This window comes from Panicum virgatum, chromosome 4N (assembly GCF_016808335.1).
Source record: "Panicum virgatum strain AP13 chromosome 4N, P.virgatum_v5, whole genome shotgun sequence".
NCBI classification, from domain to species: domain Eukaryota; kingdom Viridiplantae; phylum Streptophyta; class Magnoliopsida; order Poales; family Poaceae; genus Panicum; species Panicum virgatum.
Window position 1 is genome coordinate 7,185,410 of NC_053148.1, and position 13,428 is coordinate 7,198,837.

A 13,428-nucleotide genomic window follows, 5' to 3' on the forward strand; every position below is an offset into this window, starting at 1 on the left:
AAGTTCATCCGCCGGGATGCAGAGGGGTGGCAGGTCGTGGAGCGAGACCCTTAGGTTAGGGGTTTGTCGGGTTGCACACTCGAGGGCGGAGTGTTCAGCCCATCTATTTTGTTGATACCGGTCTGGTGGACCGGTCTGACCGGTGTTGTTAGGCTGAGAGTGGGCAGCAGTGTAGGGTAGTTGTTTTAGTGAAGTTTCTTTCAAATTTAACTTTAGACCTCCAGTTGCAAGTTCATGAGGGTTCCAACTTATGTAAATTAAATTTTGTATTTGAAACTCGGTTTGTAAACTTAAAGTTCTATCACGCGTCTTTGTATAATTTCAAGTATTTTGTGTCATGCTTGTACCATCTGAGCCCACCTTCGCGTGGGACTACCGGTGTTGTTTCGATCGGGCCGTGGGTTGAGAAGGGATCGCCAAATTAAGCCGTTAAGCTAATGCGCCCGATGTGTTCAAATGACGGCCATTACGCTTAATTAGAGTTTTAATTTGGCGGTTCCGTCACACGTTCAAAGCCTCCAAGCTTCTGACCTTGACATCCCCGTTACAAGGAATGGTCCTTCCTATCTGCTGCTTGTTTTCCCTTTATTTTTTTCCCTTCGGCACGCAACACAAAACTAGATGGCCTACCTTGATTTATCTTGGCTTTAGTTTCTTGTTCTTCCACCTTCAGGTTTCATCTTGATATTTGGTCAGGTTCACATGGCCTCTCCTCTGTACAACAACTTGAATGGAGAGAACTTTGTTGCCCTCCACTCACTTGTGTTTTGGGATCAGATCATCTTTAGCAGCTCATCTGCCCATTTTCCCTTCGATTGTTTTGTGATATTCTTCTTGATAACTGTGAAAATAATGACATTGGTTCTTTCAACTGCCCTATTAGACTGTGGATGATAATCCGCTTTCCTCTTCAACCCAGCAGCAACACTGGCCCAGTTTATCCAAAAAACAGTTGTCTTGCTTGTTTGTACTATAGGAATTTTTTAAACAGAATTCTAAATATCATTCGAGTGATTTCTAGTTGTGTTTTCTTTGTTTTTGGATGGCTGTGGTTATTTGAAAATCGTGCAGCAGAGGGGTGAGGAAATGTTACCTGTGTATTTATTTAATGTTATTATCTACTCCCTCCGTTCAGTTTTGATAGATATATTTCCATATGACACAATGACCAAGGGCACTACAAGTGTGCTTATCAATCTAATAAATGTCACAGACTTTTTTGTTGGTCCTCCAATGTTTTAACTAGGAACTCCTTGTAACTAGTGCTATTTATTGCCAATATCCATGTTAATAGTAAATATAACTATCATTTTTGAATATTTAAGTTTTTGAAATATAACTATCAAAAGTGAATAGAGGGAGTATTAATTAAAAAGTAAACAAGCCAGCTTTTACATACCTGGTGCGCATTTTTTTTAATTTGCAGTGGGTGGACAATCTGAAATCTGCAGTTATTTATTTGGGTATTTTTTTAATATACAGTTAGAGGATAGTCGACATCGTCTTCAGCTAGATTTGTGCTATGATAAAAAAAATATTTGTGCTACTTTCTTCTATTTAATTTTCATCTACAACAGCTGTTTTTAACGCATCATTATCTTGTTGATGTTCAAAGACTGAGTCAACTTGCATCATTGGAGTCCTTGTTAGATTAATTGTTGTAATAAAAAACACACCATGTCATGAGTCAAATCAATCAGGGAGATATAGCTATACTTTTTTAGAGACTAGGATCATACCCCGTGCATTGCTACGGGTAGAAAAAATTATAGTGCAACATAAAAATAGGTATCATGAAATATTGAATATTATGAAACCATATTGTATAAAGTATAAAGATATACAACAAATAGTTCATCCAATTTGTATCATAAAAGGAGATAATTAACCTAAAAAAGTAGCGAGAGATCCATGACAAACACAACCTAATTTATCTTTCCCTGCGGAAAAAGTCTAAATTACTCCCCTGAACTATATCCAAAGTTTGGATAACCCCATAAACTATCATTTGATTCATTTTACACCACAAACTATGCTGTTTGGTTCAAATTATCCCCTAATACAATTTGTCTTTTTCATTTCTCCATGCATAGGTGGAGTTTTAAGCTAAAATTTTACAAGATGATAATACACATCGTAACACATCTTAGAAAAATATATAATAATTTTTATCATTATTTTGATATGTTAGTGTATTTAATAATAAATTAATAATTGGAGTACAGAATTATATAAAAAAATAATGATGAAAAATTATATTTTTTTTAAAATGCATTATGATGTCCAATACTACCCTGTAAAATTTGAAATTAAAATTCAACTTATGTATGGAGAAACAAAAAAGACAAATTGTATATGGGGTAAAATGGACTAAATTGCATAGTTTAGGGGGTAAATTGGACCAAGTTATAGTTTGGGAGGTTATTCAGACTTTGTCTATACTTCAAAAAAGGAATAAATTAGACTTTTTTCTTTGCCTGTGATGCATCTAAGATAGTGTTTGATGTCAGTAGTAAGTAGTTTTCGGTATGCATTTGCCTCGTGTGCCAGCATATCAACTAAGAAGTCCTGTCGCATTGCTCTCGGATCCTATCCAAATTTATTTATATATTTAAATATTGGCTCATGTAACATAGTCGATAATTAAACCTAAAATAAATACAACATATGGCTTGTAATTATAGGTATATACTGACCATACAGATGGGCGTGCCTTGGTTATTATTAAATGTAGCCATATACGTAGAACGAGATAACCACTTGAACCTACATGAAAGGAGAGATTCTTATTTGTATCATACTATAAACTTATTGTTTCAGAAGAAGATACTAAAAATTTATCAATACTATAAGAATCCATGATAATGAAAATATTCATCACCAAATTTAGTTTCTATACCCATCTCACAAACTCTCTCTTTGAGCCACAAATTGTTTGACGGGATGCTGGCAGGCCGCCGAAATCGCCGCCCACCTCCGTTCAATCCGTCGGGCGCACCCCACTCCGTCATTTTTTTTTTCACCACGGCATTCTCTACCCGCGATTCTATTGGTCCTCGAGCGTGATTTGCTGACATATTGCGGCGCCTGCCTTCCGTGATCGGCGTTGCTCCCCTTCCAGTTCCTTCCCCTCCTCTCTGCCTCGCTGCGCCGGCCCTCCTCGCTCCTCCTCCCCTACCGCACACCCCTCTTTCCTCCCCTGCTCGGTCCCCTGCGCGGAGCAGTGGCGGGGCCGGCGCGGAGCGGCGGCAGGGCCGACGCGGGCATGGGACGGCGGCGGGGGCTCGCTCCCTCCTTCCCTCCTCCTCTCTCTCTCTCTCTCTCTCTCTCTCTCTCTCTCTCTCTCTCTCTCTCTCTCTCTCTCTCTCTCTCTCTCTCTCTTTCTCTCTCTCTCTCTCTCTCTCACGGCGGCGACATCTGCCCTCGCCCCTCTCGCTCGCCTAGCGGCGGCGCGACGCGGGGCCACGCGACGGCGGCGCCCGCACCAACGCGGCGGCGGAGGACCCCATGGCCGCAGGCCCCCGGCGCCGCCCCCGGCCGGCGAGACCTCTCCCATCTCCGCTCGGGCGTGGCGAGGCTGAGGCGCAACGGCCGGGCCTCGAACTCCTCTCTGCTCTCTGCTGTCCTAGGCCATGGAGGTCGTGGTGGTGGTGTGGGCAGGCCCTGCGCTCGCAGCCGGCCTCCTTCCCCATCACCTGAGAGCGCGGCGGTCGCATCCCTCATGGCGGGGCCATGGCGGCGGGCCGGATCTCTCGCGGCGGCGGCTGCTCCGTACCCTTCCTCTCCATGGCGGAGACATGCGCGGCACACGCGACTCCGGACGCTGCGCCGCGACTACAGCCATCCTCGCCGCTCCCGACGGTCCGCGCGTGGGGAATCCACGGCGGAGATGGCATCGGTCGTCACGGAAGGGGCCTGCTGCGGATCCGCCGTCCCCTCCGCGGATCCCCCATGCGCGGCGCACGCGACTCCGGTTGCTGCGGCGGCTGCTGTCTCCTCCGCGGATCCCCCATGCGCGGCGCACGCGACTACCGCCATCCCCGCCGCTCCCGATAGCCCGTGCGCGACTCGCGCGGCGGGGGGCACGGGAGCAGCAGCGCAGGGACGACGGTGGACCCGCGGTGGCGCGCCCTTCCCCGCTGCGGAGGCGCTGAACTACCCATCCCCTCCCTCGCCTCCCCTCCTTTTCCCCACCCTGCCTTCGGCGCTACAGGTCGCTGCGTCAGCGTCGAGCAGCGGCGGCAGTGAGCGCCATACTTCCCCTCTCACGCCAGGCTCTCCCGACGGAGGGGCCGCGGCGGGAGGGTGACGCAGATATGCGGCTAGCCGGGCGGTGGCGTGAGAGGGGCCGTGCGGATTACATCAGGTCTCCAGGTGCTCGACCTCTCCTACAACCGCTTCGACGGGGGATCCCCGGCTAGCTCTCCAACCTCACCCACCTCGTCGCGCTCAACCTCTCAACTACTCGCTCGCCGGCGCTCAATGAGTATGCTAAATGGTATGGCCATTCGCACAGGGCACCAGAACTGCAGGTTCTTAGCTACTTTTCTCTTCGGCGTTAACTAGCACTGTCTTTGCTCTTTAGCTATTTCTCAGTTCTTACGTTTAGTTGTGGCACTTGAGTTGTCATCGATTATTCTGAATGATTTCTTGTATCGCATTGCAGATGGGCGGGGACGAAGCTAGGGCTGGCGAATTCACATGGTATGACCTGTCATTTTCTGTTGCATTTACCTGCTACACAGTGTGCCCCTCAAATATTCGTCAAAGTGCCAAAACAAACAAGGGCACTGGACACACTTTGTTTGGTAGAATGCTGATCACACCCTTCTTTCAGTGCGGGAGCAAATGAGAAAAGATGGAATTGTGCAAGAGCTAGGAAGCAATTTCAGGTTGATAGTGGTGAAAGAGGGCAGCAACCTCAAGGCAGGCGGCCAAGCGGCAACTCGGTCTCCATCTCGGTTGGTCGCCATAATTTTTTGTTGATATCTCCTCTCCGTTATTATTCCCTGTCCATGCCTCCCACTGGTACCTCAGATGGCAGCTACCAGCGACGGTGGTGAGCTTGCCGACGCTTCGTGCCTGCCGCCGATCAAGCCACAAATTGTTTCATGTGCCCATCCGCCTGTTACCTTGAAAATTATGTTATCTCTATTGTCTCTCTAGGATATGGAAGGGTGATTGCTTCCATTTTACCTGCAAAAATAGTTAATCATTCATTATTTTTTCTTGAACTTTATTGGAGAACTTGACTGATTGGTGGTGTCCAATAAGAGTACTTTTTGCTCAGATTAATGAAGTAAATTCCATTCAATTGCTGATTGTTCCTGTTGATAGTCTGCTGGCTATATTAGCAACTAACTATTCCATTTTAGTGACTCGTGCTTAAAATTATATTTAACGAACTCCAGCAGCAGATGTTGGATAGTTAGCTTTCTTTGCTAGAATTTTTCAATGCACTATTTTATTTTTACTTCATGGATTCATGAATGTGGACTTATCTTAATGTGATCTAATAAGGATCTTGTCTCTAGGCTAAGGAAACTAGACATGAACAAAAAGGGCAGGTACTTTTTGGCTAAAACAATATTTCTGAAATGTTCATGCTTTGCAGTTTGAAAATGATGGCAATTTTGTTGTAAGATATTTATGCTCTTGTTCATGTCATAATAGCATCCATTACAGTGCAGTGGCACCAAAATGCTTAGCATGGTAGAGTTTTGGAAGCAGTAACATTGATAGTTAAAAGGTTCGGAGATTATTTTAGGAATCACTAGCATTGCTATATTAGAAAATTTGAACATATGAAATATGGATTTACCTTTTGTACAAGGTTACATGCTAGACGAGGAAGTGTATTAAGTGGAACATCTTGAATGCAAGAACCTTGCTTTGCATATTTCGAGTAGATTTCAATAGCATAAATACTCTCAGGTTTCTTACTTATGAAAGATTGCAGTGGTCCAGTTACAATGCAATGCGATGAACTATTTGTGGTTTGTTCTTAACTCGCAGATTCCCAATGGTGCTCTTGCTGCCCATGAATTAAAGCTACATATTTTGCAGAGCAAGTTGTGCATTGTTCTCCGTCAATCCATCAAATTGGATAGATCAAATAGTTCAGTCCAATTTGGCAGCTTATACTTTTAGTTGGTTAATTAATGTCGAGGTAAAAAAATTTGAATTTTCCTAATGAACTGTGCATGTCTTTCAAAGAATGTGGTTGATGTATTCCTTCTTCTGCTCGACAGCTTGAGACTGAGATCTCAATCTCAGGTAAGAAAATATGCACCGGGACAGCTACAAAGTTAGAGAGCTTGTATGCATTTCTCTCATTAGCTCAAGGTTAAACAATGTTTTTCTTTCATTTTAATTTTACATCCTTAATTCACAAAATAATTCTTTTTACAAAGTTTTTGTTGCTTCTCATTGATGACTTGTGATGTAGAACCCTGGGCCGTTCAAACTTTATTCAGGAGGACTGGCATGGAAGAAGCACGGGGGAGGAAAGATCATTGAGGTTGATAAAGCTGATATCACATCCATGACATGGATGAGAATTCCTAAATCCTATCAGCTTAGTGTTGGGACAAGGGAAGGGCTCTGTTACAGGTTCTTTGGCTTCTGTGAACAGGTCATTTTCTCTCAATTGGTTTATCCGAAAGACCTACTTTCTATTGCTAACTTGAAAACATGCTGAAAAATAAATTTGGCTCTAGATTTCTTATCACACACCTTATATCAGTTCCGGTGCCTATTTTTGTTTCAGATAATTGAAGCCGATGTATATTTTGATTCCAGTTTTATTTCACTACTATGTAGGATGTTAGCGTCCTGACTAACTTCATACTAAAGATCATGGGAATCACTCCATTAGTGGGCATAATTGGGGTGGAATTGCAATAAATGGTTAGCCAAGTTTTCTGTGGCATTTTTTGTGCTACATTGCCTTTTGGCAACCGCTGTTTTGGTTTGATTCCTTGTGCTGTTCTTTCCATTTTAGGGAATATGCTTTGCTTTAATGTCAGTTCAAAGGAAGCATTTCAAGTCTCTCTAGCAGATGTGCCGGCAGAGTCAGATGCAAGGGAAAACAGATGTCATCTTAGATTTCCATGTCAATGATACTACTGGAAATAATGAGGTATGGTTTACCAGAAAATGTGTTTCTCTTTATCCTGTCACCTATAGTTTTGTTAAATTTTATTGTTTCCTTTTCTGGGAGTAAATCAAGAAGTGGATTATTTAATCATTGATGGATACCATAATTGCCATATTATTTTATTTCATAGCATCTCTTATTTGTTTACAAATGATTTTTCTCTAATTGATGTTTCAGTTCATTAATGTTTCCCATGCTTAGTCATTAGATAGACTTTTCAAGTATTTGAATCCATTGACTTGCAGATCCATTGACAAAGGCTTTAATTGTTACCTTTACAGCTGCTCAAGTCCTCACATTGTGATGCCCTAAAAAAAAAAGTCCTCACATTGTGATTCAGGTGTTGTACTACCAGTCAATTTTCAACACTAAATTGGATCAAATGTTCATTCAATAGAAAATTAATCTCCTAATTGTATGAACAGTTTGAGACAGAGACAGTGGTTGAATGGAGTGCATACGTTCAACTTACTTTTATTACTGGCTATCTAACTTGTGCAAGCCTGGGTCCCAGCCTAGGTTGGCCAAACCCTCTGGGTCTTTTTTACCACTGTGTGGATCCTTATGTTATTTTCATCTGTCCCTGCACTCCAGGTTTTTAATATGCTTATCCCTTACACTGCTTGCATGCATGTACTCGGTGCCTTCGTTAATCTCTGTGGGTTGAATTGTTGAAAGTGTCAATCTTCCAATGCCAACATATATCCTTCAATATGATGCACCATTGAGCTTATTTTATTCATTTCATCAGTTCTTTTGGATCCAAAATGTATTTGTGTATGGTACCTTATTTACACTGACCCATTTCCTGTAGCAATTTCTTATTTATATGATGAACAGTCTGTGATCACCAGATTCTACATATTTACTCGGTGCGCTGCCATTCTGTTATTTTGTGCAGGACTCCTCCGCTAGGAGCTGATCCACCAGCACCAAGATGTGGACCGATGCCGGCAAAAAGGATCCAGTGGAGCATGACCCTCTTCCATCAAGTACCTACAGGTATGACTCTCGCCCATCTCAGTTCTTGGCTGGTTCATCAAATGGATGTTCTTATAACCTATCTTATGGAAAAAAATGTGCTTAATTTTGTCATGTTCCCTCTGGTGCTGAATCGCTTGGCTTGATGAGTATCTGGTGTTTTCAGGATGGGAATGAGGTTGCTAAGAAGTCATTTGTTACACCACCAAGGTTCTTTAGTGTTGACAAGGCGAGGTACTTTTTTTTTGTCCCTTTTGTCACCTAATTTTTTCGTATTTCATTTTTTACTGCTATTTGCTAATACTAGAGTTACTCTTTTGTATTCAATTTAATTATAGATTATTTTATTAAAATTTACCTTAAGAACTGATGAACTCCTCATAACCCAGAGAACGCTTGCCTTCAGTGAAAAGGATCTCTGTAAATATTTCAATCCTGGAGACCATGTAAAGGTCGTATCCGGAGTTCAAGAAGGCGCAACAGGCATGGTTGTTAATGTGGAAGGGCGTATTTTGATCATTTTATCAGACACACACTACCAAAGGACATGTGAGATATTCTTGCGTCAGATGTAATAGTACTTGATTGCTGCAAATTCTTTTTTTCTAACCTTTTACTGTCTCTGTGTGACTACAGATCCGCATGTTTGCAGATCATGTTGTGGAGAGTTCTGAGGTCACCATAGGGATTACAAGAATAGGTTTGTCCTTGGCCTTCTGTACTGTCGCATTTGCAAATAATTTTGCAATCCGAAGCTCTGGATTGGATCGAACGGGATCAATCTTCTTGAAATGCTTGCAGGTGGAGAGGCTGGCAACTGGCGTTGGTCTTATCTACCAGATGTTTTGGTGAGCGTCTCCAGGGGAGGGGATGAGGTCAGAAGACGATAGAGACGAACTGATTTTCACTGCAATGAGGTAGAGTCGGTCAGGCCAAAGAAAAACGAGAAGCTCAAGATAATGAACGGGTCCATGCGTGGAGTCACGGGGAAACTGATTGGAGTTGATGGGTCTGTTGGCATCGTGAGAGTGGAAGGTAGCTTAGACGCGAAAATAGTAGACATGGTTATTCTGGGCAAAGTGGCTGCTTGAGGTGCTGTACAGTCGATATTCTTAGTTGAATAACCAATCTAACTTATCGTACTTTAGGCGAGCAGCGGTGCACACGGGGGAGGCATGGCCAGCGAGCGGTGGAAAACCATGCGGCAAGCCAGACATCGCTTGTAGAAGCCCCAGGGAAGAAGGCAACTTCGCCTCCTACTCGGCGAGAGCTATTTGGAGCGTTATTCAGTTGGTTTGCAGCGAATAGAATGCAATGCATTATTGAAAAAACAATCGTGTTCGTAGCGATATCATATTTCGAACATATTTTTATAATTATATACTCATACATTTCATTATACACTATCTTATACATACCATTTACCTATTTTTATAATTATATATTTTTTCATGTTTCGAATATTTTGTCTAATTTTTACCACAATTGAAACCTTGTTGTTTGTTTTCACCATATATAGTTTCTAAAAAATATTTATTGCAACTAAAATTTAATCTAGTTATTTTTCGAAATATTGTTCTTCTGATACGTGCGATGCCGCACGTGCACCCTACTAGTTTGTGAAAATGTTTCATACATATACGTACCCATCAACGTCATTTGCAACACCTTCCCACGGCTGAAATTCCATGTGAAGACATCCTGATTCCATTTTAGGGATATGTACATTCATTGCAACCCCTTCTCTTCGTAGGAAAACGAAAAGGTTGATCCCCGCGATTAATTTCAGGTTGATCCCCGCGATTAATTTCGTAGTGTAAATCCGTGAAGGACTCGGCGCCCAAACATCTAGCCATGGTGGGCTTAAAGTCCCGTGGGCCAAGAACAACAAAGGTATCTCGGGGAGTTATTTTAATTTTTATATTATTTTTTCCCTATTTATCAAAAATATATGCCGAAACTTTTTTTTTTTTGCAAAAATGTCATCCTGCCGCCAGTTCATCCGGCGGAAGGTAGGTACCGCCGGATGAACCGGCGGCAGGTGCACCGTAGAATACATACTGCCGGTTCAACCGGCGGTAAGGTTACTGTAGCGAATTTTACCGTCACTGTAGCGACTTACCGACAAATCAACTGGCGGTATTGTAGCAATTCAATGTAGCACATTTTCAAAAAATTATAACAAATTCATATGGATTCGGATGGAGATAAAATTTATACAAAAATTATAGACCTCGACGAGATATACAGCTTTGTAATTCAAACTTTTTTCATTTAGAATCATTCTGGTGTTTAAATAATCGATACAACATTTAGATTTAAAAAATCAGATCTAAACAAGTCGTGCTGCTCATCGGGAGTGCACCGAAAATCAGATCTAAACAACTTTGTAATTACAACAAGTCTAGCGTTGTTTAGATGAAAAATTCCCGGTGCACTCCCAATGAGCAGCACGACTTGTTTAGATCTGATTTTTTAGATCTAAATGTTGTGTCGATTATTTAAACACCAGAATGATTCCAAATGAAAAAAGTTTGAATTACAAAGTTGTAGATCTCATTGAGGTCTATAATTTTCGTATAAATTTTATCACCATCCGAATCCATATGAATTTGTTATAATTTTTTGAAATGTGCTACATTGAATTGCTACAGTACCGCCAGTTGATTTGTCGTTAGGTCACTACAGTGACGGTGAAATTCGCTACAGTAACCTTACCGCCGGTTGAACCGGCGGTATGTATTCTACGGTGCACCTGCCGCCGGTTCATCCGGCGGTACCTACCTTCCGCCGGATGAACTGGCGGCAGGATGACATTTTTGCAAAAAAAAATTTCGGCATATATTTTTGATAAATAGGGGGAAAAAATAATATAAAAATTAAAAAAAACTCCATCTCGGGCGGCGCTGACGACGATGTGCGCACGTACCGGCCACCGCGAGGATCCGCGGCCGGGGCCACGAGATCCGGGCAGAATACATCTTGGTTTACTGTTCAGTACAGTCCTGCCTTGGTTCCTGGAACAACCACGGTGGTGGTGGCGCCCTTTTCCTCTTGTCGCCGCGCACGCGCGCACGACACGAACAATGCAAATGTTTGGAACGGAGAGCCCGACCGAGTAGCAGCATCACGAGCTCGTACAAGAGGAACAGGCCGTGGAAGCCTTCTCAATTAATCTGTTATACGATGGAACACTCGTGTTTAGGAAACCTTATTAGCGAGTAGACAACAATGGTTCTGATTTCAGAAGAATTCTGAATGGCTAATTTTGTTCGGAAACAGGCAATTCTGAACATGGTAATTCATATTTGTCCATATTTTTACTAATAGAAAAATAGCTAGTAATTATTTTTTATGTACAACAATTGATAGTTGAATTGAGAAGGTGGAATATGAGAAATTACTATTTTTATAAGTTAAAATTAATTTATTCACTAAAATGTTTTAAAAAAATGTTATATTGGACCACCCTAATAATAAATTCTAGATTCGCCACTATTGGAGAGGTAGGGGGCTTGAGCCCCTAGCCCTTGTAGATCTGCTACTGGAAGTGAGATAATTTGATACTTTATTTTTATGGTCAATCTATAAATTTTGCTATAATGGTTGAGGTAGGTTGTGGTATATTTTAGTTCTGTATTGACTTCTTTAGAAGTACATTGTTATCACCGTGTCTGGTATGTTGGTCATGTCCTAAATCAGAACAGGTGGCGTATCTAGAGGGTGGGATGGGTGGGTCTCGACCAGATTTGATGCAAACACTCTTATTCTCAGATTTTTTTCTCTTATATGTTCTTATTTATTACTTACAAAAGTAGCTATTAATTTCTTATACATAACAATTGATAATTGAATTGAGAAGATGAAAAATTATAATTATATTTTTTTATAATATCAACTTGACTTATTCATTAATATTTTAAAAAATTATTGGACCACCTAAAAGAAATTCTAGAGACGTCATACTCGTGCCACCGGGGAAAAGTGACTTTTAGCTTCTGTCGCCCGCGCATCAAATCCCACTTGTGCTCCATAATCACGGAGCTTATCGTAAGAGCATGGCTAATAGGAACTCGACTGCCGGCTGAGACGCCCGCTATGATGGTGGCGAGCCTGAGTTGCTCAGCCAATAGAAGTGGCGGGCCCAATTTGCTCACCCAATAAGAGTGGAGGCAATGGCTCTACACCGGTTGCTGCGGGCGGATGGTGAGACGCCCGCGACTTTCTCTCTCATCCTCCACGTAGACTCTGAGTCTGCTATACGCCATCCATAATACTTGCTCTAACCAGTTTGCAAAGTATCCGCGTATCATAGGTAACCACACATGATAACATTGAGAAATAGTAGTTGGCGGTCGGTGGGACGGTCTCCCGGGCAAGGACGGCAGGTGGGACAGGGTCACAGGGACGCCTTGAAGGGAACAGGCTCACGAGCGGACACCGGCGCGGACTTGGCGCCGGGGCAGCCGCGGGTGGGGAGGCACGGCCAGGGCAAATATAACCGAGAACTGAAAACCGAACCGAAAAAACCGAGAACCAGAGCCGAACAGAACCAAAACCGAGAATTTCGGTTCCTCTTCGGTTCCTGATTCTCAGGAACCGAAGTACTCGGTTCGGTTTCGGTTCCTAAGCCGGTTAACCGAGGAATCGAACTTCATCCCATTAACCAAGTTTGTTGGCCCAAGGCCCAAACAAGCATTGCTCTCTGTCCAACTCAGAGCTCGCACGGCCAGCCCACACCCACCCCCAACCCCCGACCCTTATCTGCACTCCGCACCGTGGCCGCTGCTAGGTCGCCGCCCGCCGCACTGCCGCAGCACCCCGCCCTACTGTTGGCCGCTCGCCCATCGCTTGCTCCGCCGGCACCGGAGCGCCGCTGTGTCCACTCCACCCACACCCCTGCCTCCCCCCCGCGCCCAGCGCTCGGCCTCCGCACTGTGGCCGCCGCTGCCCGCCGCCGCCCAGAGCTTCCCAAGCGGCGTCCGCTGCCGCTGCCCAGGCCGGCGCCCGCCGCCGCCCTGGAGCACCGCCGACCCCAGCCCTCGGATCCGCGCGGCCACAAACCCCGGCCCGCGCCACCGCCCACTCGCCAAGTGCCCGTCGGTCGAGCGACGCTCGCCGACTCCTCGACCCCCCGGCGGGCCGCCCAGCTCGCCTGCCGCACGGCCAGCGCCTTCGACTCCGGCCAGCCACGCCGCCGGCGAGCGCGTGCGCGGTGTAGGCCAGTGCGTGCGTTGCTCGGTGGCGGCGCCTTCCGCCCCGGGTGAGAGCAACGGCGAGGCGAACGG

The 13,428-nt window shown here is 44.1% G+C and overlaps 1 protein-coding gene across 21 annotated transcripts; it reads left to right on the forward strand.

Annotated features, from left to right (window-relative positions):
• The first annotated feature begins 3,102 nt into the window (after window positions 1–3,102).
• Window positions 3,103–9,577, forward strand: LOC120669530 (translation initiation factor IF-2-like). Of its 21 annotated transcripts, XM_039949289.1 has the most exons (15): window positions 3,103–4,532; window positions 4,667–4,704; window positions 4,838–4,961; window positions 6,016–6,169; window positions 6,252–6,345; window positions 6,449–6,634; window positions 6,823–6,909; window positions 7,004–7,141; window positions 7,441–7,499; window positions 7,585–7,678; window positions 8,061–8,161; window positions 8,307–8,374; window positions 8,530–8,689; window positions 8,777–8,840; window positions 8,942–9,577. In XM_039949289.1, exon 1 carries the CDS (start codon window positions 3,266–3,268, stop codon window positions 4,307–4,309), a length of 1,044 nt encoding a protein of 347 aa, XP_039805223.1. In that variant the 5' UTR covers window positions 3,103–3,265; the 3' UTR covers window positions 4,310–4,532; window positions 4,667–4,704; window positions 4,838–4,961; window positions 6,016–6,169; window positions 6,252–6,345; window positions 6,449–6,634; window positions 6,823–6,909; window positions 7,004–7,141; window positions 7,441–7,499; window positions 7,585–7,678; window positions 8,061–8,161; window positions 8,307–8,374; window positions 8,530–8,689; window positions 8,777–8,840; window positions 8,942–9,577. The 21 variants fall into 21 exon arrangements, 19 of the variants coding, with proteins under 19 accessions (XP_039805223.1, XP_039805217.1, XP_039805224.1 ...); XM_039949283.1 differs by having other exon boundaries at window positions 7,405–7,499; window positions 7,585–8,161; XM_039949290.1 differs by lacking the exon at window positions 7,585–7,678 and having other exon boundaries at window positions 7,405–7,499.
• Window positions 9,578–13,428: the final 3,851 nt, after the last annotated feature.

What these genes read in the sequence shown, in the direction of transcription:
- LOC120669530 (XM_039949294.1), top strand. Translation starts at nt 3,266, where the DNA reads ATGGGACGGCGGCGGGGGCTCGCTCCCTCCTTCCCTCCTCCTCTCTCT.